At 43.8% G+C, this 22,884-nt stretch overlaps 1 protein-coding gene across 1 annotated transcript in view; it reads right to left on the reverse strand.

The window, feature by feature from the left end:
• LOC143018552 (MAM and LDL-receptor class A domain-containing protein 2-like) overlaps positions 1 to 22,884 on the reverse strand; it is a 388,685-nt gene that overhangs the window by 229,499 nt on the left and 136,302 nt on the right. The window contains exons 66-69 of the mRNA XM_076174014.1: positions 19,816 to 19,934; positions 18,330 to 18,489; positions 17,440 to 17,667; positions 9,456 to 9,540 (exon numbers count right to left, since the gene is read on the reverse strand). Coding sequence (XP_076030129.1) covers positions 9,456 to 9,540; positions 17,440 to 17,667; positions 18,330 to 18,489; positions 19,816 to 19,934 — 592 coding nt within the window. The remainder of the gene's footprint in view (positions 1 to 9,455; positions 9,541 to 17,439; positions 17,668 to 18,329; positions 18,490 to 19,815; positions 19,935 to 22,884) is intronic.

The following is a 22,884-nucleotide window of genomic DNA, read 5'->3' on the forward strand; positions in this document are numbered from 1 at the left end:
AAAGGCTTTTTCCCCCTTATAAAGGAGGTAGCCAAAACACAAAGGCATAAAAACCATTCCCACTCATTCTACCCTTAACCCCTTCACTCCGGGCCAAAATCTCGCGGGCAGCATTAACTGGCAGATGTGAGATGTTGCGTCATAATACTCGCATTATAAGAAATAAAGTCAACGCTGTATTTCTCGTTTTCTCTTTTACCCGTGAATTTTGATAACCATAGAAAATATGATGAAGCCAGTTTACAGAGTATGGGGGTCACGCAGGTACAACTACAATATGTATAATCAAGACGCTGACATCGGCATCCTCGTGTACCCACTTGCTCCTCATGACGCCTACATAGGCATCATCGTATCGAAGGGGTTAATACACTCCACTCCCCTCCACCCTCTACCCTCCCTCTTATCTTGGCACCTCCTGGATGACAGTTTATCCCTGCAACTTGTTCACTGGCCTGGGTCAGAGGCAGTGACTCAAGACACAGCACATCCACAGCAAGACCCCCCTCTCCGTCCCCTCATGCAGAAAAGGAGAAGACGGGGAGAAATCCCTTCGGGCTGTGTTAAATTTTTCTCATACATACTACCTCACCCCCCATACCCCCATCCATTCCACCTCATGCATCACAACATCATCCATATACAACCATTTTCCATTCAACCCTATCTTCTGTCCCTCCCATCCTTCCTCAACAGACATTCCCCTCTTCCCCAAAGCCCCTTTCACCCCATCCATCCACCTCATCCTAGGTCGCCCCCTCATGTTCCCTCCCTCCACATCTGCCTTCCATAGCTCATTTACTAGTCTTTCTTCACTCATTCTTTCCATGTGTCCAAACCATCCCAACACTCTTTTATCCATCCTATCTCCCAACTCCCACACCACCCCTGTTCTCCTCCTCATCTCCTCATTTCTCACTCTATCCAGCCTAGTAACTCCCACCATACTTCTCAGACACCTCACCCAGTACAAAAAAGAATATAAGAAAATTAGAAAGAATACAAAAAGCAATAGCAAAGTTGGTTCCAACATTTGCAAACCTAACATACAAACAAAGACTGGCTGAACTGGAATTACCAACCCTGGAACAAAGAAGAGAACGAGGGGACCTAATAACCATCTACAGAATTATGAAAGGAAAAGAATGCCTTGATAGTGAGGACCTATTAAAACAGGACAGAGGAAAAACAAGAGGACATACAATGAAACTCAAAAAGGATAACTACAGAAGAGACCTGAAAAAGAACAGCTTCCCACATAGAATGATAGATGTATGGAACAAATTGGATGAAGAAATAGTGTGTGCAAACACAATACAACAATTTAAGAACAAACTTTATCTTAAGAGATACAAAAACGGGTCACCATGAGCATAGCTCCCCTTCCCATATAACACAACTAGGTAAATACATTCAAACTCCTTCTCTCTTCATCTCTTATATTCCATGTTTCTGCCCCATACAGTGCTGTCAGCACAATCACTCCTTGATGCACTTCAACATCAAGAAATGTAGCATAATGGAATTTGGAAGAGGCAAAAATAGAGTTTCGGGAAAATATAATATTGGAAACAAAGAAGTAAAGAAAGTAAACTCAGAGAGGGACCTAGGAGTAATCATCTCAAGTGACTTGACACCTGACAAACATGTAAATAAATTATTCAGAGAGACTTACAACTTATTAAGTTCAATCAAAGTGGCCTTTGACTACATGGATGAAGAGATGGTTAAGAAAATAATTACTACATTGATAAGACCAAAACATACATTACCTCTTGATTCTCCAAACATCATGTAACATAGTATTACACCATGGATACAAGTGCTCAATATATATGATTCCTTATCTATTTCCTAAAATAAAAATAGCCCTACCATTCACACATATTGCCACTTCTATGGGGAGAATTTTGGTTTCAAATTATAATGTTTTATTGAAATTATTATAAGGGGCACTGTCCTAGCCTTCCGATGGGAGGAGTTTGTGACGTTAAACCATATCATATCATATCATATCATTTACATACAATCCATCATTATTTTCAAGGCTTTGATTTCTGCTATCTGTAAGCTTCTATGTCTTTTTAATTGGCTGTGTACAATACTGTGGTAGTATAGTTAAATGTTGCTCTTATAATTCATTTGTACACTGTGATGAGTGGGTTTTTTTTTTTGGTTGTTCAATCTTTACATGGATGGGGTGGTGCGAGAGGTGAATGCAAGGGTAGTGGGTCAGGGGTTGGAGATACAAACATACATATACCAAAGGCTTTTTCCCCCTACATGGGGGGTAGCCAAAAAGAAAAAGGCATAGAAACCACTACCACCCATTCCATTTCCTATATATTCCACTACCCTCCACCCTCCTCCCTCCTTCTTATCTTGGCACCTCCTGGATGATGGGTCATCCCTGCATCCTGTCCACTGCCCTGGGTTAGAAGCAGTGTCGCAAGACACAGCACATCCACAGCAAGGCCGCTTCATAAATTTAGCGACCCTCCCTCTCCGTCCCCTCATGCAGAAAAGGAGAAAATGGGGAGAAATCCCTTCGGGCTGCATCAAATTTTTTTTCTCATATATACTTCCTCATCCCCCATCCCCCACCCATTCCACTTCATGCATCACAGCATCATCTATACACAACCCCTCTCTATTCACCCCTATCTTCTGTCCTCTCCCATCCTTCCTCTACAGACATTCCTCTCTTTTGTAATGCCCCTTTCACCCCATCCATCCATCTCATCCTTGGATGCCCCCTCATATTCACTCCTTCCACCTCTGCCTTCCACACTTCTTTTACTAATCTTTCTTCACTCATTCTGTCCATGTGTCCAAACCATCCTAATACCCTTTCATCAACCCTATCTCCCAGTTCCCTTTCCACTCCTGTTCTCCTTCTCACCTCCTCATTTCTCACTCTATCTAGCCTAGTAACCCCTATCATACTTCTCAGACATTTCATCTCAAACACATTCAAACTCCTTCTCTCTTCCTCTCTAGTGTTCTATGTTTCTGCCCCGTGCAATGCTGTTGGCACAATCACTCCTTCATAGAGAGAGAGATGAGCAAAAATAGGACTCGGTGGGAAAATGAAATCATGGACTTAAGAAAAGAGGTCATTGGTTTAATTGATTGTTTATCTAAGACTAACCATGAAATTTCTGACCTGAAAAAAGCTAACTTGGATCTTACAAACGAAATTAAAGAAATGAAAAGAGACATAAATGAACTGAAGAATGATAATGAAAAGAAGAAAACTAATGATAATAATAGCGAAAATCTAAAGCAAGAAGTGAACAACAAATTCCAAGAATTGACACAAAAGATCGAAGAAAACTTAGGTGGGGACAGTATCCAGGAAATTAAGAAGTGGAAAGAAAATATTGAAAATAAAGAAATTGCTTTCAAAGAAATAGTCAAGCAGCAAATGCAAGATAATGCAAAAGACACAATCATTCAAGTGATTAACGAAAAAGCAAATTGGGTCAGGGACACAGTAGATAGGAAGAAATGTATTGTGGTTTATGGGCTTAAAGAAAAACAAGGATTGGCGAGGTACATGAGAGAAAAAGAAGAAAAAGAGACAGCAGTAGAAATCCTTAATGAAATTCAGGGGGGAGATAGTGATTCAGGCACAGACTTAGAAGAGACTTACAGAATTGGTCGCTATACTAAGGATAGGAATCGACCTCTAAAGATAAAACTAAGGTCACAAGTGGTAGTAGAAGACATATTTGAAAAAGTAGGTAACTTGGCAAAGAGTGTAAAATACAATAAGATATGGATAAAAAGAGAAATGAGTACTGAGGAATTAGAAAAAGAAAGGGCGCTAAGAGAAGAAGCAAAGGAAAAAAACTTGAAAAGATCGGAGACAGAATGCAAAGAATTCCAGTGGAGAGTAATAGACTTGAGATTAAGACAATGGCGCTTCAAAACGAACAAAACAAGGGAAGAAGAAACCAGGGAGAAGGAAGAAAATTAAAAGTGGCCTATACCAACATTGACGGACTAATTTCGGGACTGAACGAACTCAATGATTATCTGTTAGAAGCAAAACCAGACATAATGGGAATTGTAGAGACTAAACTAAGAGGAGAAATACCATCCACTGTTATCGGACAAGGTTTATACAACTACTGGATAAAAAACAGGGACAAGAAACAGGGAGGGGGAATCATGTTCTTGGCCAAGAAAGACCTAAAGGTGACAAAAATTGCAGAGGGCAAAGGTAATGCTGAATTGATCATGATAAAAGTCGAAGGCAAGAATATGAAAAGTAGAAAGTTTGTGGTGACTTATGTGCCTCCAAAAACAAGCGCTTGGAAAGAAATTGAGCATAAAAAAATGCTAGATGACACAAGAAAATCACTCAATGAGATACTAATGGGTAAGGGTAATCTGGTAGTTATGGGGGACTTCAATTGCAAAGAAATTTGTTGGGACAGCATGACAGTGCAAGGAGGAGATGACTCGTGGGGCAATGTACTGCTAGATATGACCATGGAGTACACAATGACCCAATGGGTCCATGAAAACACAAGGTACAGAAATAATGAAGAGCCATCGAAACTAGATCTAATATTTACAACAGAGCCTGAAATAGTGCATAAAGTCCAGTATGAGACACCAATTGGAAAGAGTGACCATGTACTCATCGAAACTATACTAAAGGAAGAAATAGACATAGAGAGGAACGAAAAGCATAGGAAAGGAAGACTGTGGTACAACAAAACAGACTTTACAAAACTAAAGACATTCTTCCGGAATGCAAACTGGGAAATATTTTACAGGGAAGAAACAGCAGTGGAAGAGAAATGGAATATATTGATGGAAAACTACAATGAAGGGGTAAACAGGCATGTACCAAGACAAAAGCGAGAGAGAGAGTACATTAAATGTTGGTTCAACAAAAGATGCAGTGAGGCAAAAGACAGAAGGGACAAAGCTTGGAAAAAGTGGAGAAAAGACAAAAAACAAAGCAAATGGCAAATTTATGTTAACTATAGAAATGAGTATGTTAATGTGAGAAGAGAGGAGAAAAGGAACCATGAGAAGGATATTATAGACAAATGCAAAGAGCAACCCAAACTATTCTATCGGTATGTGAATGGTAAACTTAAAAACAAACAGGAATTGGTGAAACTATGCCAAGGAAACATAGAATACACAGAAGATTTAGAGATGGCCGAAGTCATGAACAATCACTTTAAATCTGTTTTCACCAGAGAGAAAATACCGAATTGTGACATAGACAAAAACAAGAAATCTCCCCTCATGAATGAGTTTACAGCATCACTAAAGGAAATATCAGAACATTTATCAAGGCTGGATGTCAGAAAATCACATGGCCCGGACGGTATTGCAAATTGGATTCTAAAGGAGTGCAAAGAAGAACTAACAGACAAAATACACATCTTAATAAACAGCTCACTCAAAGAAGGAAAGATACCCGAGGACTGGAAAAACGCTAACATTGTACCAATACACAAAGGAGGAAACAAAGAAGAACCCACCAACTATAGGCCAGTATCACTAACAAGCACCATTGCCAAAATTTGTGAGAAAATAATCAAGAATAGATGGGTAAAACATCTGGAAGACAATGACATATTAAACCCAAGACAATTCGGATTCAGACAAGGAAGATCATGCTCCACAAACTTAATATGCTTTTACTCAAGACTAATAGACATAGTGCAAGAAAGAAATGGATGGGCTGATTGTGCATTCCTAGACTTGCAAAAAGCCTTTGACAAAGTACCACACAGAAAACTACTAAAAAAACTGGAACACATAGGAGGAATACAGGGAAACCTACTAAAATGGATAGAGGACTTTCTGACTGGTAGAAAGATGAGAGTAGTGCTCAGAGAAAAATATTCAGACTGGAAAGAGGTGATCAGTGGAGTACCGCAAGGATCTGTGCTGGCACCAATAATGTTTGCTATCTATATGAATGACATGGATGAGGACGTGAACTGCTACATGAGCTTCTTTGCCAATGACGCCAAACTGCTAAGGAAAATAGAAACTGATGAGGACTGTGAAGCACTGCAAGAAGACCTAAATAGGGTATGGAACTGGAGTCAGAAATGGGAAGTGGACTTTAATACGAAGAAGTGTAGCATAATGGAGTTTGGAAAAAGCAAAAACAGAATATCAGGAGAATATACAATTGGAACCAAAGAAGTAAAGAAAGTAGGATCCGAAAAAGATTTGGGAGTAATTATCACGAACGACTTGTCCTATGATATACAGATTAACAAAATTGTCGGGGAGACTTACAACTTGCTAAGATCAATAAAAGTGGCGTTTACATACTTGGACGAAGACATGATGAAAAAAATATTGGTTACATTGATAAGGCCTAGATTAGAGTATGCAGCGACATTGTGGTCCCCCAGTACCAAAAAGAATATAAAGAAAATAGAAAGAATCCAAAGAGCAGCTACAAAAATGGCACCTGCACTTGCAAACCTATCATACGAAGAGAGATTGGCTAAACTGGAGTTACCGACACTGGAGCAAAGAAGAGAGAGAGGTGACCTATTGACCATCTACAGAATCATGAAAGGCACAGAGGTACTCGATAGTGAGAACTTACTTAACTGGGACAAAAGAAACACAAGAGGACATGGAAAGAAAATAAAAAAACATAGCTATAGAAGAGAACTGAAGAAAAACAGTTTTCCTCATAGAGTTTTGGACACTTGGAACAAACTGGACAATGAAATAGTATGCGCAAAAACCATTCATGAGTTTAAAAACAAACTAGACACTGCAAGATACAAAGGCGGGACAACACGAGCATAGCTCCCCTTCCCGCAAAATACAACTAGGTAAATACAACTAGGTAGGTAAATATAACCTCCTCTTAGCATCCATTCCCAGATGTCTATTTCTCATTACACTTTTCAATCCACATAGGCATTTACTCGCTTCTCTCAATCTACATTCTACATTAAAGAAAAAGGAGAAAAGTGGGAGGTGAGCCAGCTGTTGTTTGCTGACGACACTGCACTTGTAGCAGGATCAGAGGAGGGATTGAGAAAGTTGGTGACAGAGTTTGAGAAGGTGTGTGAAAGAAGGAAGCTGAAGATAAATGTGGGTAAAAGTAAGGTGATGAGATGTACAAGGGGAGAGAGTGACAGCAGGCTGGAGGTGAGCATTAACCTCTTCAATACGGGCCTTAAATCTCGCGGGCAGCAGCCGATGCCAGCCGTACAACGTGTCGTAATAATACTCGCATCATAAAATATAGTCGCCGCTTATATTGATCGTTCTCTCTTTCACCCATGAATTTTGAAAACCATAGAGAATGTGATTAAGGGCAGTTGAGAGAGAATGTCAAAATGCAGGGGCGACTACAATAAATATAATCAAGGCGCCGATATGGCAGCCTCGCATATCCACTTGCTCCTCATGCCGCCTACGTATGCAGCACCGTATGGAAGGGGTTAAGGGTGAAAGGCTGAAGGAAGTGGATAGTTTTAGATACTTGGGTGCAAATGTGGCAGGAAAGGGAGGAGTGGGGGAGGAGGTAGAATGTAGATTGAGAGAAGTGAGGAAATGCCTTGGTGGATTGAAAAGTGTAATGAGAAATAGACATCTGGGAATGGATGCTAAGAGGAGGTTATATGAAGGAGTAATTGTGCCAACAGCATTGCACGGGGCAGAAACATGGAACATGAGAGAGGAAGAGAGAAGGAGTTTGAATGTGTTTGAGATGAAATGTCTGAGAAGTATGATAGGGGTTACTAGGCTAGATAGAGTGAGAAATTAGGTGAGAAGGAGAACAGGAGTGGAAAGGGAACTGGGAGATAGGGTTGATGAAAGGGTATTAGGATGGTTTGGACACATGGACAGAATGAGTGAAGAAAGATTAGTAAAAGAAGTGTGGAAGGCGGAGGTGGAAGTAGTGAATATGAGGGGGCGTCCTAGGATGAGATGGATGGATGGGGTGAAAGGGGCTTTACAAAAGAGAGGAATGTCTGTGGAAGAAGGAAGGGAGAGGACAGAAGATAGGAGTGAATGGAGAGGGGTTGTGTATAGATGATGCTGTGATGCATGAGGGGGATTGGGTGGGGGATGGAGGATGAGGAAGTGTGTATGAGAAAAAAATTGACTCAGCCCGAAGGGATTTCTCCCCGTCTTGTTTTCTGCATGAGGGGACGGAGAGGGGGGGTCACTGAATTTATGAAGCGGCCTTGCTGTGAATGTGCTGGGCCTTGTGACACTGCTTCTAACCCAGGGCAGTGGACAAGATGCAGGGATGACCCGTCATCCAGGAGGTGCCAAGATAAGAAGGAGGGAGGAGGGTGGAGGGTAGTGGAATATATAGGAAATGGAATGGGTGGTAGTGGTTTCTATGCCTTTTTCTTTTTGAATACCTCCCACGTAAGGGGAAAAAGCCTTTGGTATATGTATGTATGTATGTATGTATTTCTGTATCACCATTATTTCTTTCATTTTAGAGGATCTTTCCTGGTGACTATCATCCCACAATTGTGAGCTTTCAACTGTAAATACAGACTTTAAGTGTCTGGTCATTAATTCAGCAATTTCTACATCATCTGTGTATTCTTGATTTCCTTCACGCAGCTTCACTATTTCATGTTTGTCTTTTAGTTTGTCGTTTACATATCTGTAAAACAGTTTAGGTAGATCTTTGCATTTTGCTATTATATCTTTTTCATAGTTTCTTTTTCCTCTCTTCATATGTCTACATATTCATTTCTCAGTTTGATGTATGTTTGCCATTTAGTCTCTTTTTTGTCTTTTCCATCTTTTCCAAGCTTTGTCTCTTCTATCTTTAGCATCGCTACACTTTTTATTATACATACATACATACATATACCAAGGCTTTCTCCCCCTTACAAGGGAGGTAGCCAAAAAGGGAAAGGCATAAAAACACTCCCACCCATTTCATCCCTACATACACTCCACACCCCTCCCACCCTCCCTCTCATCTGAGCACCTCCTGGATGACGGGTCATCCCTGCACCCTGCCCACCACTTTTTATTATACAAGCACTTTATGTACTCCCTTTTCTATTTCTGCTTAGGCACATATTTGTTTGTTCCCTCTTTATAAATTTCCTTGAAAATGTTCCATTTGTCTTCTGTCTCTGTGTGGAAAGCTGTTTTTTTTCAGATCTCTTCTGTAACTTTCCTAAGTTTCTTCTCGTCTCCTCTTGTATTTCTTCTGACCCATTTTAGTAGGTCATCCCTATCAAGAATTTCCCTCCCTTTCATAATTCTGTAGATAGTTATCAAATCACCTCTTTCTCTTCTTTGTTCTAGGGTTAAGTTTAGTTTGTCCAGTCTTTGTTCATATGTCAACTTGCAAAATGTTGGTGCCATCTTAAAGTGTATTCGCCATTACATCTTTTAATGCTATCTTGTTTTATATTTCCCCACCCTCAAAAATTTCAATCAGGCTTTCTTGACCTTACCAGCATATGTGCCCAGTGTGTGGTCCCCTGGGGGCATAGGGTGTTCATCAGTCTCATTTCCATGGCCTATCTGCCACTCAAATCCCTACAATGAATACATAAAATTAGCAGAGGGTTCATGCAAAAGTTAGAAAATAAATGAATATAAAAGGGGTTATTACTTAGAAAAAATACATGCTTAGTTAAGACTCACACTTACATATGCAAGCACTATATTCAGGTAACTCTACACAATCCAATCAAGTACCATATTTTTCGGACCATAAGGCGCTTCATACCATAAGACACACCCATAATTTGCTATTCCCCGTCCTTACATAAGGCGCGCCTGACCATAAGGCACACCTGGTCTCGTCATCGGATAATCATGCATATGTGAGTACATTCAGAACTGGACATTTTCATTGTTGAATGAGAAAAATCAGTTGGGATTTAGCAAAATTACAAAAATAAACGATACATTTTTCATTTTGGTCAGTGAAATCAGACCACCTCCATTGACGGTCTGCCCTGCTAATACCCCTAAAAACAACATAAACATGTTAAGGGAATTGTGGGGAACAAAACCATCATTAGCAGTTTTATTCCTGGAATTCTCTATTCACTTAAAAACACAAGCTTTATTACCAATGTCGGTAAATTTTTAGTTTCGACCATGGGCGCAATATAGCAATAGAAAATTAACTATTAATTTTGTAAATTATAATGTATCAACATAATATGCAATTTTGTGAGCGGAAATAAAAAACAAAAAAGGTGCTAAACAGATTTCGTAAGTAACGAAGTCGTGTTGGACGAATGGTACGCCATGTTTGTTATGATAGATGCCGACGTCGAAGAAATGGAAGGATGATAAATTCGTCTTACCTAACCTAACCTGTGTTTTATAAATCATTACCTGCAAATTAAATGTCATCCGGCTCGTCCTCGTTGTCGTGAGAGATGTTGGCGGGCTTTTCAACCACTCTCTCAGCTTGCAGGGTATACAAAGTTCTTGCAGCTTGAAGGAATGCATGTATCTCCACTCCATAACATTCCTTCAAGAAAATGTACCTGGTAAGGTACTGTCGGAAGTACCGAGGCCGTCAATTGACAGACGACAAGATGGCATCCCAATCCTATGCTACCAACTTCGTTCATTAGCATATTTGCTTGTAGCAAGGTATTTTTTATTTTCATTTCTGCCCACAAAATGTAATTTTCGCAGGAAAATTAATTTTTCCCTGATACAAACCTGAGGTACTCCTTACACTAGGATACTCTCGCGTAGCGCGAATATTTCTACTGCGAAATTAAAATCCTCACTCTGGGTCTGGGCAACACTTATCCTCAGTAAGGGGCCCCATTGGGGCAAGGGGGGGGGCCCTTGCCCTCCACCACAAGTCTCGCACACTATAACCATTCTCTGAGCCAGGTATGATTTAAGCACAAGGTTGTCAGGCAAGGAGAAGGAACTGTTTAGAGGGGTGGTTGAGGAGGGCCATTAAAGGTAAGGAGTACCTCAGGTTTGTATCAGGGAAAAATTAATTTTCCTGCGAAAATTACATTTGTTCCGAAGAATACAAACTCTTCGGTACTCCTTACACTAGGAGACTCGGACTTAGGAGGGAAGGAAGTTGTTATCTAGCCTGGGAAACCGCTGTAAGGAAAATCTAGTGTGCTAAGACTATGTTGACCAGACCCCTATACATTCCCCTCACTTTGAAGTGCACCCCTTTCTGTTCCCTGGAGTGGAGACAGAAAGGTTATAATCACTTTTGTACCACTGAAGGGCTTGAATTGATTCCCTTGGAATGCTTGAGAGCCCGCGGGTGAGGTAAGGGAATGTAAGAGTATGAGAAGGATTTTAGAAAGTTATCCCTGCAGTTGCCGAGCCAGAACCTGGATGAGTTGTCAGGGTCGGCTGTGTGCTCTTGAGGAGGGGTATATCATTTTCAGGACTTCTTGGGCGGCCACTATGGGGCCCAAAGATAAGTTCCCTAAAGATTCCCGCATAACTTCTTTGAGGTAAAAGGAAGTGAACGTATTCTGGCTCTTCCATATACCTGCTTGAAGAACCTGGTTGACTGACCGATTCTTACTGATGACTAGGGAGGTCCCTACTGCCCTCAGGTCATGGGCAATCTGTGTGGTTCATGTCGCAGGCTCTGCGGATGACTTCCATTGTCCAGTAAGAAATGGAATTCTTAGTGATGGGCTACCTTTAGTAGAGATGAACAACCACTTTAATTCTGGTCGAAGATGTTCGGTTCTCTTGAGGTAGGTCCGGATGGCTTGTACCGCCGAGAGGGAGATCTTCCTGGACTTCCTGAGGACGTGGAAGGAGGCGATCTCAGGAATGGTGGCTCGAACTGGGACTAACTTCCTGGAGTGGCACCATTTTGCAAAGGCGCATTTCCCTTGATAAAGGTTAGCTGAGGAAGAGCAAATAGGAGCGGACATGTCCTCAACCACTTCTCTGGGAAAACCCTTCTTTAGGAGGATCTGGACTATAGTCTGAACGCGTGAAGATTGAGTGCTGAAGGGTTCTTGTGCCAAGGCCCGTTGATGGGTGGATACAGAAGATCTGGTCTTCCCTGAAGGGCCAGAGGCTCTTCTACTGCTAGCTAGAGGGCGTCCGGAACCATGGGGCTTCGGGCCACCAAGGAGCGATCAAAGTCATCCGAAGGTAGGATGCGTGTCTTGCTCTGAGGAGTACCTTCTGGAGCAAGGGAATGGTGGGAAAGCGTAGGAGTCCAGGTTGTCCCAACTTTGCAGAAGAGCGTTTTCTCCTGCTGTCAGAGGATCCAGGAAAGGGCTGAAATATATTGGGAGTTGGTGATTCCATCTCATTGCAAAAAGGTCCACTAGAGGGGAGCCCCATTTGCTGAGGATGAAGTTCGCTACCTCTCGATAGAGGGACCATCTGTGTTGATTATCTGATTCTTCCTGCCGAGGTGGTCCGCCCAGACACTCCTCTTCCCCGGGATGTAACGGGCTTTGAGTGACACCTGGAGATTCTTGGCTAGGTTGAGGATGTCCATCATCAGAAGGCATAGTTCCTGGGAGACTGTGCCCCCCTTGCTCGTTTAGGTAGGCTACTACCAAGGAATTGTCCGACATTATGCCCACTACTTTTCCTGAGACTTGATCCTTGAAGTGACGGAGAGCCAGGAGTACTGCTTTCAACTCAAGCCAATTGATATGGGCTGTCCGCTCGACTGTGGACCAGGAACCGCTGATGTGATCGTCGTTGAGGTGGGCTCCCCAGCCCTCCTTGGAGGCATCGGAGAACAGGAGGACTTCGGGGGGAGATGGGCCGAGGGGCATCCCCATGAGAAGGTTGCATGGGCCTTCCACCAGAGAAGAGAATCCTTGACTTCTTCGGTGAGGGAGATGTGTTGTAGGGGTTCTCCCTCTTGCGGGGCCCACTGAGACTTGAGGAGCCGCTGTAGCGGTCGCATTCTTTGTCTACTCCAGGGGATTAATTTCTCTATGGAGGCCATATGGCCCAGGAGGATTTGGCATTGTGTAGCCGTCAGGAACCTGGTCGATAGTGCCTGTGCAACTAGAGATGCGAGATTCGGGATCCCCTTTCCTACTGGGAAGGATTCCATTAGGGAGGAGTCCAGGACCATACCCAGGTACGTGACTCTCTGTTCTGGTAAGAAATCTGACTTTTCCGGGTTGACTACTGTGCCCAATTTCAGGACAAAGGTTAGGACCATTCTCAGGTGTTCTTGGCATAGCTGGGCGGAATGCATCTTGGAGGTCCAGCGACACCATGAAGTTCCCTTCCCTGATAGACGCCCTTACGGACTCTGGGGTGGCCATTCGGAACTTCGTCAGGGAAAAGGAACTTGTTGAGTGGAGACAAATAGATGACTGGTCTCCACACCCCTGTTGTCTTTTCTACTAGGAATAGCCGTGAGAAGAACCCTGGGTCCGGAGTCGAGACTTCCACTAAAGTTCCTGTCTGGAGCAGAACGGAGGATTCCTCCGCTAGGGCCCGCCCGCGAGCCGAGTCCGGGTGGAAGCTGCTGACTTGGATGGGATAGAGGGAGAGGTTTGGGACAGTGGAAAAGGGAAGACAATAGCCCGTCTTAATGACTTAGTAGGTCCAGTCTTCCGCCCCGGCCTCTTCCCATGCTCTCCAGTAGAGGGAGAGGCAACCCCCTATCTTGTGCGGAGGGGCTGGCGAATTCCTAGGAGTCCTGTGGGGGAGTCCGGAGCCTCGAGAATGTTTGCGTCGAGGATCTCGGAGTCCACCATATCCGGGGGAATCAGCGCGTGGGTGAGCATAAATCTCCCTGAGGAGGGGGTCACTGGGGTTCCCCGAGGATGGTGTCTCTCCTGTGGGACTCGAAGTTGGCTCAGGACGTTGAGAGACAGGAAACCTGATGCTTCAGGGCTCTGCTCGCGCTTGCCAAAAAGCCTGGAGGTCGCATTCTTCCTGGGGTTGTAGTGCGGGTAAGAACTCCCACGCCGAGGCAAGGAGGCGTTCTAGCCAGGAGTTCACCGCCAGGGACAGAGCCAGTGATTGAAGGTGGGAGCTGACTTCCCTGCCAGAGAGGAGGACGTTTCGCCTGCGCAGCGACTCGGCGTCCGCCTAACCAGCTCTGGTAACCTCGCCGGGATCGAGGCTGCTCCGAGGGTTGACCCCGATGGGGTGTAGAAGCGCTTCTGGTGTTCCAATGGGACCGGAAGCCAACGCGTCTTCTCGGTCGTCCTTGTTGCGAGAGCGTCGGAGGCCTGGGCCATGGCTCTCGCCGTCTGCGTACTCCATGGAAGGTGGAGGGGAGGAGGCTGGGCTTTCTGAGAGTTGGCCGTCATGAAGATGTCAGACTCGAATGTGGCTTCCTCTGCTTTCGGGTGGCCCAGTCGATTCGCCCTCCGAACCCTCGCGAGGACGTCCGAGAAGGAAGGAGGGACCACCATCGAGGATTCCGACTGGGAAACGGGAGGGGAAAGGGAGCGTGCCCCCCCCCCCCTACGGAGCTGTGGACATCGTCGTCGGCGTAGGAGGGGTCGGCACGGGCAGAGAGGAACCTCACGCTACCATCCCGGTCACTGATGGGTACAGAGGGGGGCCGAGCAAGTGGAAGATGGTCGAGGGGGGCCCTTGGGGGCGGTGACTCCTCACGAGCTTCCGTGCGGTGCACGAACCGCGCTTGAGAAGCGCGGAAAAATTCCCGTTGGGCCTCCATCTGTTCCTTCAACGTAGTGACGAGTGAACAGAGAGTGGGGAGGAGGTCCGGGGAATGTCCGGGGAATGTCCACTTGGTGAGTCCCGCCTGGGTGCGGATGGTCCGGGAGACGCCAAGGGGAGACTGCCTCCAATGGACGAAGCTGAGTCACCCACGACGAACGCGCGCGTGGGCACATCTCGGGCTTCCTGCCCACCGGGCATAGAAAGGGTTCCGGCGATGACCCGGCTCGTCTGACGACGGGTGGAAGGTGGATGTGGGGGACCACCTGAGGAGAAGAGGCCGACGCGCTCCGAATCTCCGAACTCGGCTCCTTTGTCCGTGGGGGGGCGGAGCCGCCGGACGCATCCGGGAAAAATCTCGTACCCGGGGGGGGGGGGGGGGGGTTCGCGGGGGCGGCTATGTACAACCATTCCGTTTACTACGCTTAGGAGGGGGGAGACAACTGTCCGCGTCCTCCGCCGACGTAGCATCCGGTCAGCGAGAAATACCGCGTCTGCAACCTCGTCCCTGATCTCTGTCCCTGTGAGCAAAGGGCATGGAAGGTCACCGTTGATCACCCGGCTCTTTGTGCGTACTGCGGGATTCCTGAGTAGAAGAGACTAAGGGGCTCTTTGCCCCCCCCCCCCTTTGTCCGTGCCGGCGTCGAGTTTCGGGGGCAGCCGCAAGCGACCACATCCGGGAAAAATGTCATACAGGAACGGTAGCTAGCGGTGGTGTTGACGCGCATGTCCGGCTACGCTAACCGTCCTGGTTTGAAGGAAGAGGACAACTTGGCCTGAGAATGACTCGAAGTGGCGTTGTACCACCTTCCTGGCGACTGTTGAGTTTCTGGGATGGGCGAGGGCAAGCCGCAAGCGACCACATCCGGGAAAAGCTCGTACAGGAACGGTAGCTAGAGGTGGCCTTAGGCGCATGTCCATCTACGCTAACCGTCCAAGTTTAAAGGAATAAAGGACAACTTGGCTTCCTGTCTACTACGCCGTGGAGGAGGGAGAGAATGCTCGTCTCCTCCGAAGCCGTAGGCCGCCTTCCCATGTTTTTGGGGGGGTGAAGAGGGAAGCCATTTTCTATGCGTGCGCACCTTTCCCTTTATCTCCCTGCGGCGAAACCACAACAATACTGGAACCAGATTCCATACAGGAACGGTAGCTAGCGGTGGCGTTGACGCGCATGTCCGGCTACGCTAACCGTCCTGGTTTGAAGGAAGAGGACAACTTGGCCTGAGAATGACTCGAAGTGGCGTTGTACCACCTTCCTGGCGACTGTTGAGTTTCTGGGATGGGCGAGGGCAAGCCGCAAGCGACCACATCCGGGAAAAGCTCGTACAGGAACGGTAGCTAGAGGTGGCCTTAGGCGCATGTCCATCTACGCTAACCGTCCAAGTTTAAAGGAATAAAGGACAACTTGGCTTCCTGTCTACTACGCCGTGGAGGAGGGAGAGAATGCTCGTCTCCTCCGAAGCCGTAGGCCGCCTTCCCATGTTTTTGGGGGGGTGAAGAGGGAAGCCATTTTCTATGCGTGCGCACCTTTCCCTTTATCTCCCTGCGGCGAAACCACAACAATACTGGAACCAGATTCCATACTTACAGTGAAGGGTAGGATACCCGGTGGCGGTTAAGGGAATAATACAGGGAATGGAGAAGCACTTAATAATGCCAGGACACAGGATGGCGTAGGGAAAACCCCGATGAAATTGAAGGACGACGAACTCCTTAGCGTCCTTAGAGTGAGCTGGCGACAATCGAAGCGGATTGCTTGATTTTCGGCACCGACGTAAACAGTGACTTGGATGCCACGCCAATAAAGGAATTTGACTGAGAATCGGCCCATTAAGGGGGAAACCGAAAAAAAAAACTAAACATGCAGTAGAGAGATGTTAACGCGGTCACTACTGCGAAGAGAATGGTTATAGTGTGCGAGACTTGTGGTGGAGGGCAAGGGCCCCCCCCCTTGCCCCAATGGGGCCCCTTACTGAGGATAAGTGTTGCCCAGACCCAGAGTGAGGATTTTAATTTCGCAGTAGAAATATTCGCGCTACGCGAGAGTATCCTAGTGTAAGGAGTACCGAAGAGTTTGTATTCTTCGGAACAAATTGAATATTACGTTGATACATTTTAATTTACAAAATTAATAATTAATTTTCTATTGCTATATTGTGCCCATGGTCAGAACGAAGAAACAGCCAAATGACTACAGTCGGCGTGGAGCGAGACTAGACCAATGCAAAATGGTTGTCTATGTTGTGAACACTATCATCTCATAGCCATGATAGCGTGAATAAATGCAATGGCATGGACTCGAAAACTGTCAAAGTTTTCACAATTTTCTTGTCAAGATACATGCATCTTGGTTATAACTTGGTTGTAACTTTTGCTAGGCCTATGCACTGTCGCCGTCGGCAGGCTACCTACGAAATGTGTCAAAATAGTACGTCACTGTCCAAGGTATTTTTTTGCACTGAAGCCACACATAAGGCACATCTCACAATAAGGCGCACCACCTGATTTTGGCCAATTTTAAGGATTTTGCCTGCACCTTATGGTCCGAAAAATACAGAAATATGATCATCATGATCATGGAGCAAATCAATTTGAAATACACATTAAGCATAACAGCACACACACATGAAATAATCCAGATGACATTAATCCACCTAAAACTATACACAAATTTAAAATAAGGTATAATAATTGGGGAATATGACAGAACTCTAGGAATTATTCACAATGATCTTGGATCATTTGTTGAACTTGTGATTCAAAGCTATAATTTTCTCACAGCTATCATTTCCTTACCTCATAACCAATGCTTTCCCAGTGACAGAATGTCATTGTATCAAAATTGCAGTCATTTAATCCTGGTTTGCTTGGTGTTGGTGGAGGTGTGGGTGGGACTGGGTCTGTGTAGTTAATACCCAATGCAGCCTCCTCGGGAAAGATGACACAGCCCCCAGCAGCAATCATGATGTCATCAACTGCCAGGTCACCCATGAAACCCTCACCCAACTCAGCTTCAACAATCACCTAAAATGAAAGGTAACAGGTAGAATCACACCAGTCATAATATAGGGGGTCTTCATTCAATCAATACTCACTGATATTTCCATATCTAAATTATCTCAGTATTCTCTGATCAACCCCATCTGTCAGTTCATATTCCACCCCCACATACTCTGCCTCACCTCCATATTTCTCATTCTATCCATTCTTGTAAGCCCAACCATAGTTCTTAAACACTTCATCTCATACATATTCTTCTTTGAAGAAGAAATTGAGGAGCCAGGAGGCATGTGGCTGTGGCCAAAACCATTACCTTTGCCCAATGCATTTGGGCTATTGGGACAAGCAACAGTCACTGCTAGGAATCAAAGAGAAGTGTAGGATTGCATCCCACAACTAAGTGAATGTAAGACCAGGACACTTACAATTATGCCACCAGCATAAGTCTCTGCTTCATACAGTGTCATGGGCACAATCACCCCTTCTATAGTTACCTCTTTGCATTTATCTCCAAATTGCTACTTCTCAGAGCACTCTTAACTCCTCCTGACATTTGCTTGCTTCCCTCATACTATAATTCATCTCTAACCCTACACCTCAGCTATATGTGATCCCAAATATTTAAATCTCTCCACCTCCACCAGCCTGACATTTAAAGTAGACTCTTTGGATAACATGGAAACTACCTGAAATGAGGCCACAGAAGACAATGGAGCTGAAGCATATCTCCAGCTAGTGTTCCAAGACAATTGTTCTTCTGTGATGTGTAAGTTGAAGATGGACATAATGAACCCTCCAGTTTCTTGGCGAACATAGGCTCTCAGACTGCTGCCCTCAGCACCATATCTGTGGTGCAATTCCATATAATAGAGTATAATTCATAGACCTGAACAGGTTTAATATTCTCTATAACCAGGCATTAAATACAGATTCTATGACAAACAACAAGTGATTTTATTCAGTTAGGCAGACCCTGGCATGACTATTATCTTACTAAAGTTATGCTCTGTCCCTCAGATGAATAAAACTCTGATAATTACTCTAGTGGTTATCCCAGACAAAATTTGCATATTGTATACTGTATTGGAGAGGTTAAAAAATTCAAACATTATTAGGCTACACAAAGAGGGAAAGGAACATTATTTAATCACGCAATCTTTTACAACATGTATAAATAAATGTTTTCCTCATTTGCTCAACAGATGAGTGAATGAGGATGGTTGTTGCTGCATAATGAACCAGTAAGGGTAAACTAGCCTTAGTTATCAGGTCCTGTTGTGAAGAAGTTTGCTTTGCTACAATGTATTAAACCTAAGCAGTGTGGCAAGGTGCTGTGATTGGAGAGGTGACTAAATGGGTTTTAAGATGTGGATGTACATGAGAAATTCGCTAGTAAACAGCGACATCAATCTGGGTCCAGATGCAGCGGGTTCGAATCCTCTGCGCGAATGTCAGTGAGATTGTCTGATGTGGATGTATACTATGACTCTAATATCCCCTTTATATGGAGGAGAAAGCCATAGGTATGTATGTATGCATGTATTTAACTAATTGTTGTATACAGGTATGTATGTATATATGTAGATAGGTAGATATGCATGTATGTATGTAGACAGGTAGGTAGGTAGATAGGTAAGTAGGTCAGTAAGTAGGTAGGTAGGTATGCATGTATTTATGTATATATGTATATTATTCACCACAGTCTTCAATCACATGTTGAGGTCATGATCAACAGCTATTACCATCCCAGATGAAAGCTCTGAGCCTATCTGTTGGTAATGCTGTGACCTCACAGACATACAACCTCCCAAATCATTGCCCACCAGAGTAGGAGTACTCCTTTGCAATATTGTGGTGCTTTTCAGCCCTAGGTGTGGGCTCAAACTCAGACTGCTGAATTAGCAGTCAAGAGTGGTACCACTACACCAACAAGCCATTATATTTGTATATAGTGTAATACCACTGAAAAGGTGTTTTGCTAATTTTATATAAAGTTTAAGCCTCTCCTCTCTCATACTAAGATTTGTAATTCTTCCTGTCTTCTCCTAGAATATTTCATCCCCCATATCTTTTTCATTTGAATCTGAGAAATATTATGGGCATTATCCTGGGAACTCCGAAAATAAATTATGTTATACAAACAGGGTATTGGAAAACTGGAGAGATACTGACATGTGGTACCAAAAGGTAAGACAGTTCTCTCGTGGGTGGATGGCTGGGAACACTTCACTCCTCAGCCATGCTCGGTGGCCTGCCAGCATGTCATCAGCAGACACATAAATCATCCCACCCTGCAACACAATAGAATACAATGAGATCTATACAATAGGATACACTGGAATAGAGTACAGGAGGATACAGTAAGATAGATCGTGGAATTAAATAGAATAGATTACATTGCAGTGCAAGTATGTTGGAATATTGCATTATGGTATATAAGACAATGGAATGCAGAGAAAGGCAACAAAATTTACTGAATTATAGTAAAACTCAAAACACCATCATACAAAAATTTCACTTTGGTGATCAGTTAAACAAAATGGTGCATAAGATTCACTATAAATTAAGGCATAGTCTAAGATTTTTACTTAGAATTCTGGTTTAGGCATATACTTGTACAAGTCAACCCAGTAACTAATATAATTTTTTTTTGTCAGAAATAGCATGTATTATACCCTACAGGAGAATTTTGGTTTCCATGTACAGGTGTTCTACTGGGATAGTTTTGATACATCCTTTTATCATTGTCAGTGCCTTATCTTGTATAATTTAAGTTTCTTTACCTATTGTTCTGATTGTTAGGTATTATGCTATGGAAATATAGTCAAGTATGGTTCTCAAGAACTGTTTGCAGACTGTGATTGGAGTTTCATTCTGCTGTCCAAAGCTATGCTTGTGATTCATTCTAGTAAGTTTAATTTCATGTTTATTTTCATACATACATACATACATATACCAAGGCTTTTTCCCCCTTTCAAGGGAGGTAGCCAAAAAGGGAAAGGCATAAAAACACTCCCACCCATTTCATCCCTAAATACACTCCACACCCCTCCCGCCCTCCCTCTCATCTGAGCACCTCCTGGATGACGGGTCATCCCTGCACCTTGCCCACCGCCCTGGGTCAGAAGTAGCGTCGCAAGACACAGCACATCCACAGCAAGGCCGCTTCATTTAATCGGCGACCCCCCCTCTCCGTCCCCCTTTGCATATATGTTTATTTTGCATATGTCCTAGCCTTGCATATGTTTATTTTCACTTTTAAATATTTCATAAGTGTTCTGAAGGTCATATGAGTATCAAAAGGAAGGCCTAGAATTTTGGGGTTCTTTTCTAATAAGAGATCTGGCCATTCAATTTTATTGCTGGACACTTCTTTGATTCATGGTTATCTAGAGTAAGTAATGTTACTGACAATTTCTGAGAAGAGACCTCCATTCTATTATTTCTAAACTACTGTTCTAGTTTGTCTAAGCAGGTCAAGTGTTCTTAGCTATTTTGTAGCTTCAATGCCAGGTTATTATTATCAACTCATCTGTATTGGTGAGTAATTTAGTGTAATGTTCTGGATCCAATATTGTGAGATCATTTGTGAAGAGGTTGAATAATACGGGCAAGAATGTTGATCCTTGGGGAACTCCACTATGTGGTCTTTTAATCCAAGAAATGTTGTTTGGAATATTCTGCAGTGTCTACTAGCCATACATACATACATTATAGTCTAAGTGAATTAAAGAGAAAAACAAAAGTAATATAACAACTTCTAACTAAATTTTCTATATAATCCTAGGATGATGCTGTCTTGCTGCATTGCTTCTAACCCAAACAGTAGTTGAGGGAAAAAGATGACTTTTCATTCACAAAGAATTAAGATGAACGGGACAACAAATGGGTATTGGATGTGTGTGGGACGGTTGATAGATGGGTACATGCCTTGACTACGCCACCCCTCTTACAAAGAGGAAAAGGTTTTTCAATATATCTATGTATATAATCCTGTAACACACAGCAAATGGTATTGCAGATATATGGGATAGGAGGAAAGCTGTTAAGAGCAGTCAAGAGTTTTTGTGAGAGTAGTAGAGCATGTATTAGAATTAGAGAGAGTGAGTGGTTTCAGGTGAAGGTGTGACTTCACCAGGGATGTCATGTCACCTGGGCTGTTCAATTTATACATGGATGGATTGGTGCAAGAGGTAAATGCAAGGATAATGGGCTGGGGATTGGAGATGGTTAAAGAAAATGAAGAAAAGTGGGAGATAAGCCAGTTGTTGCTTGATGATTACACTGCATTTAAAATAGGATCAGAGGAGGGATTAAGGAAGTTAGTGAAAGAGTTTGGGAAGGTGTGCAAAAGAAAGAAGTTGAAGATAAATATGAGTAAAAGGGTGATGAGATGTACAAGGGGAGAGGATGGCAACAAATTGCAAATGAGTATTAAGGGAGAGAGACTGGAGGAAGTGGATAGCTTTAGATACTTGTGTGTAAATGTGGTGGGAAAGGGAGGAGTGGAAATGGAGTGTAAATTGAGAGAAGCAAGTAAATGCCTTGGGGGATTAAAAAGTGTAATGAGAAATAGACATTTGGGAATGGATGCTAAGAGTAGATTGTATGAAGGGGTGATTAGGGCTGACAGCAATGTATGGGGTGGAAACATGGAACATAAGAGAGGAAGAGAAGAAGAGTTTAAATGTGTTTGAGATGAAATGTCTGAGAAGTATGGTAGGGGTTACTAGGCTGGATAGTGAGAAATGAGGAGGTAAGGAGGATAGCTGAGGTGGAAAGGGAGTTGGGAGATAGGGTTGATGAAAGAGTATTGGGATAGTTTGGACACATAGAAAGAATGAATGAAGAAAGACTAGTAAAAGAGGCATGGAAGGCAGAGATAGAGAGAGTGAACATGACGGGGCTACCAAGGATGAGATGGATAGATGGAGTAAAAGGGGAATTGAGAAAGAGGGGAATGTCTGTTGAGGAAAGAAAGGGAAAGACAGAAGATAGGGGTGAGTGGAGAATGGTTATGTATGGATGATGCTTTGATGCATGGAAGGGAGTGGATGGGGGATGGCGGGTAGAGGGAGTTTGTGTGAATGATATTTTGATGCACCTCGAAGGAATTTCTCCCTGTCTTCCCTTTTTCTGGATGAGGGGACGGAGAAGGGGGTTACCACCAATTAAATGAAGCTACCTTGCTGTGGATGTGCTGTGTCTTATAACAGTGCTTCTGACCCATGGCAGTGGGCA

The sequence above is a fragment of the Oratosquilla oratoria genome, chromosome 35 (assembly GCF_046742065.1).
Source record: "Oratosquilla oratoria isolate Oo_2021 chromosome 35, ASM4674206v1, whole genome shotgun sequence".
In the NCBI taxonomy this organism is placed as follows: Eukaryota; Metazoa; Arthropoda; class Malacostraca; order Stomatopoda; family Squillidae; genus Oratosquilla; species Oratosquilla oratoria.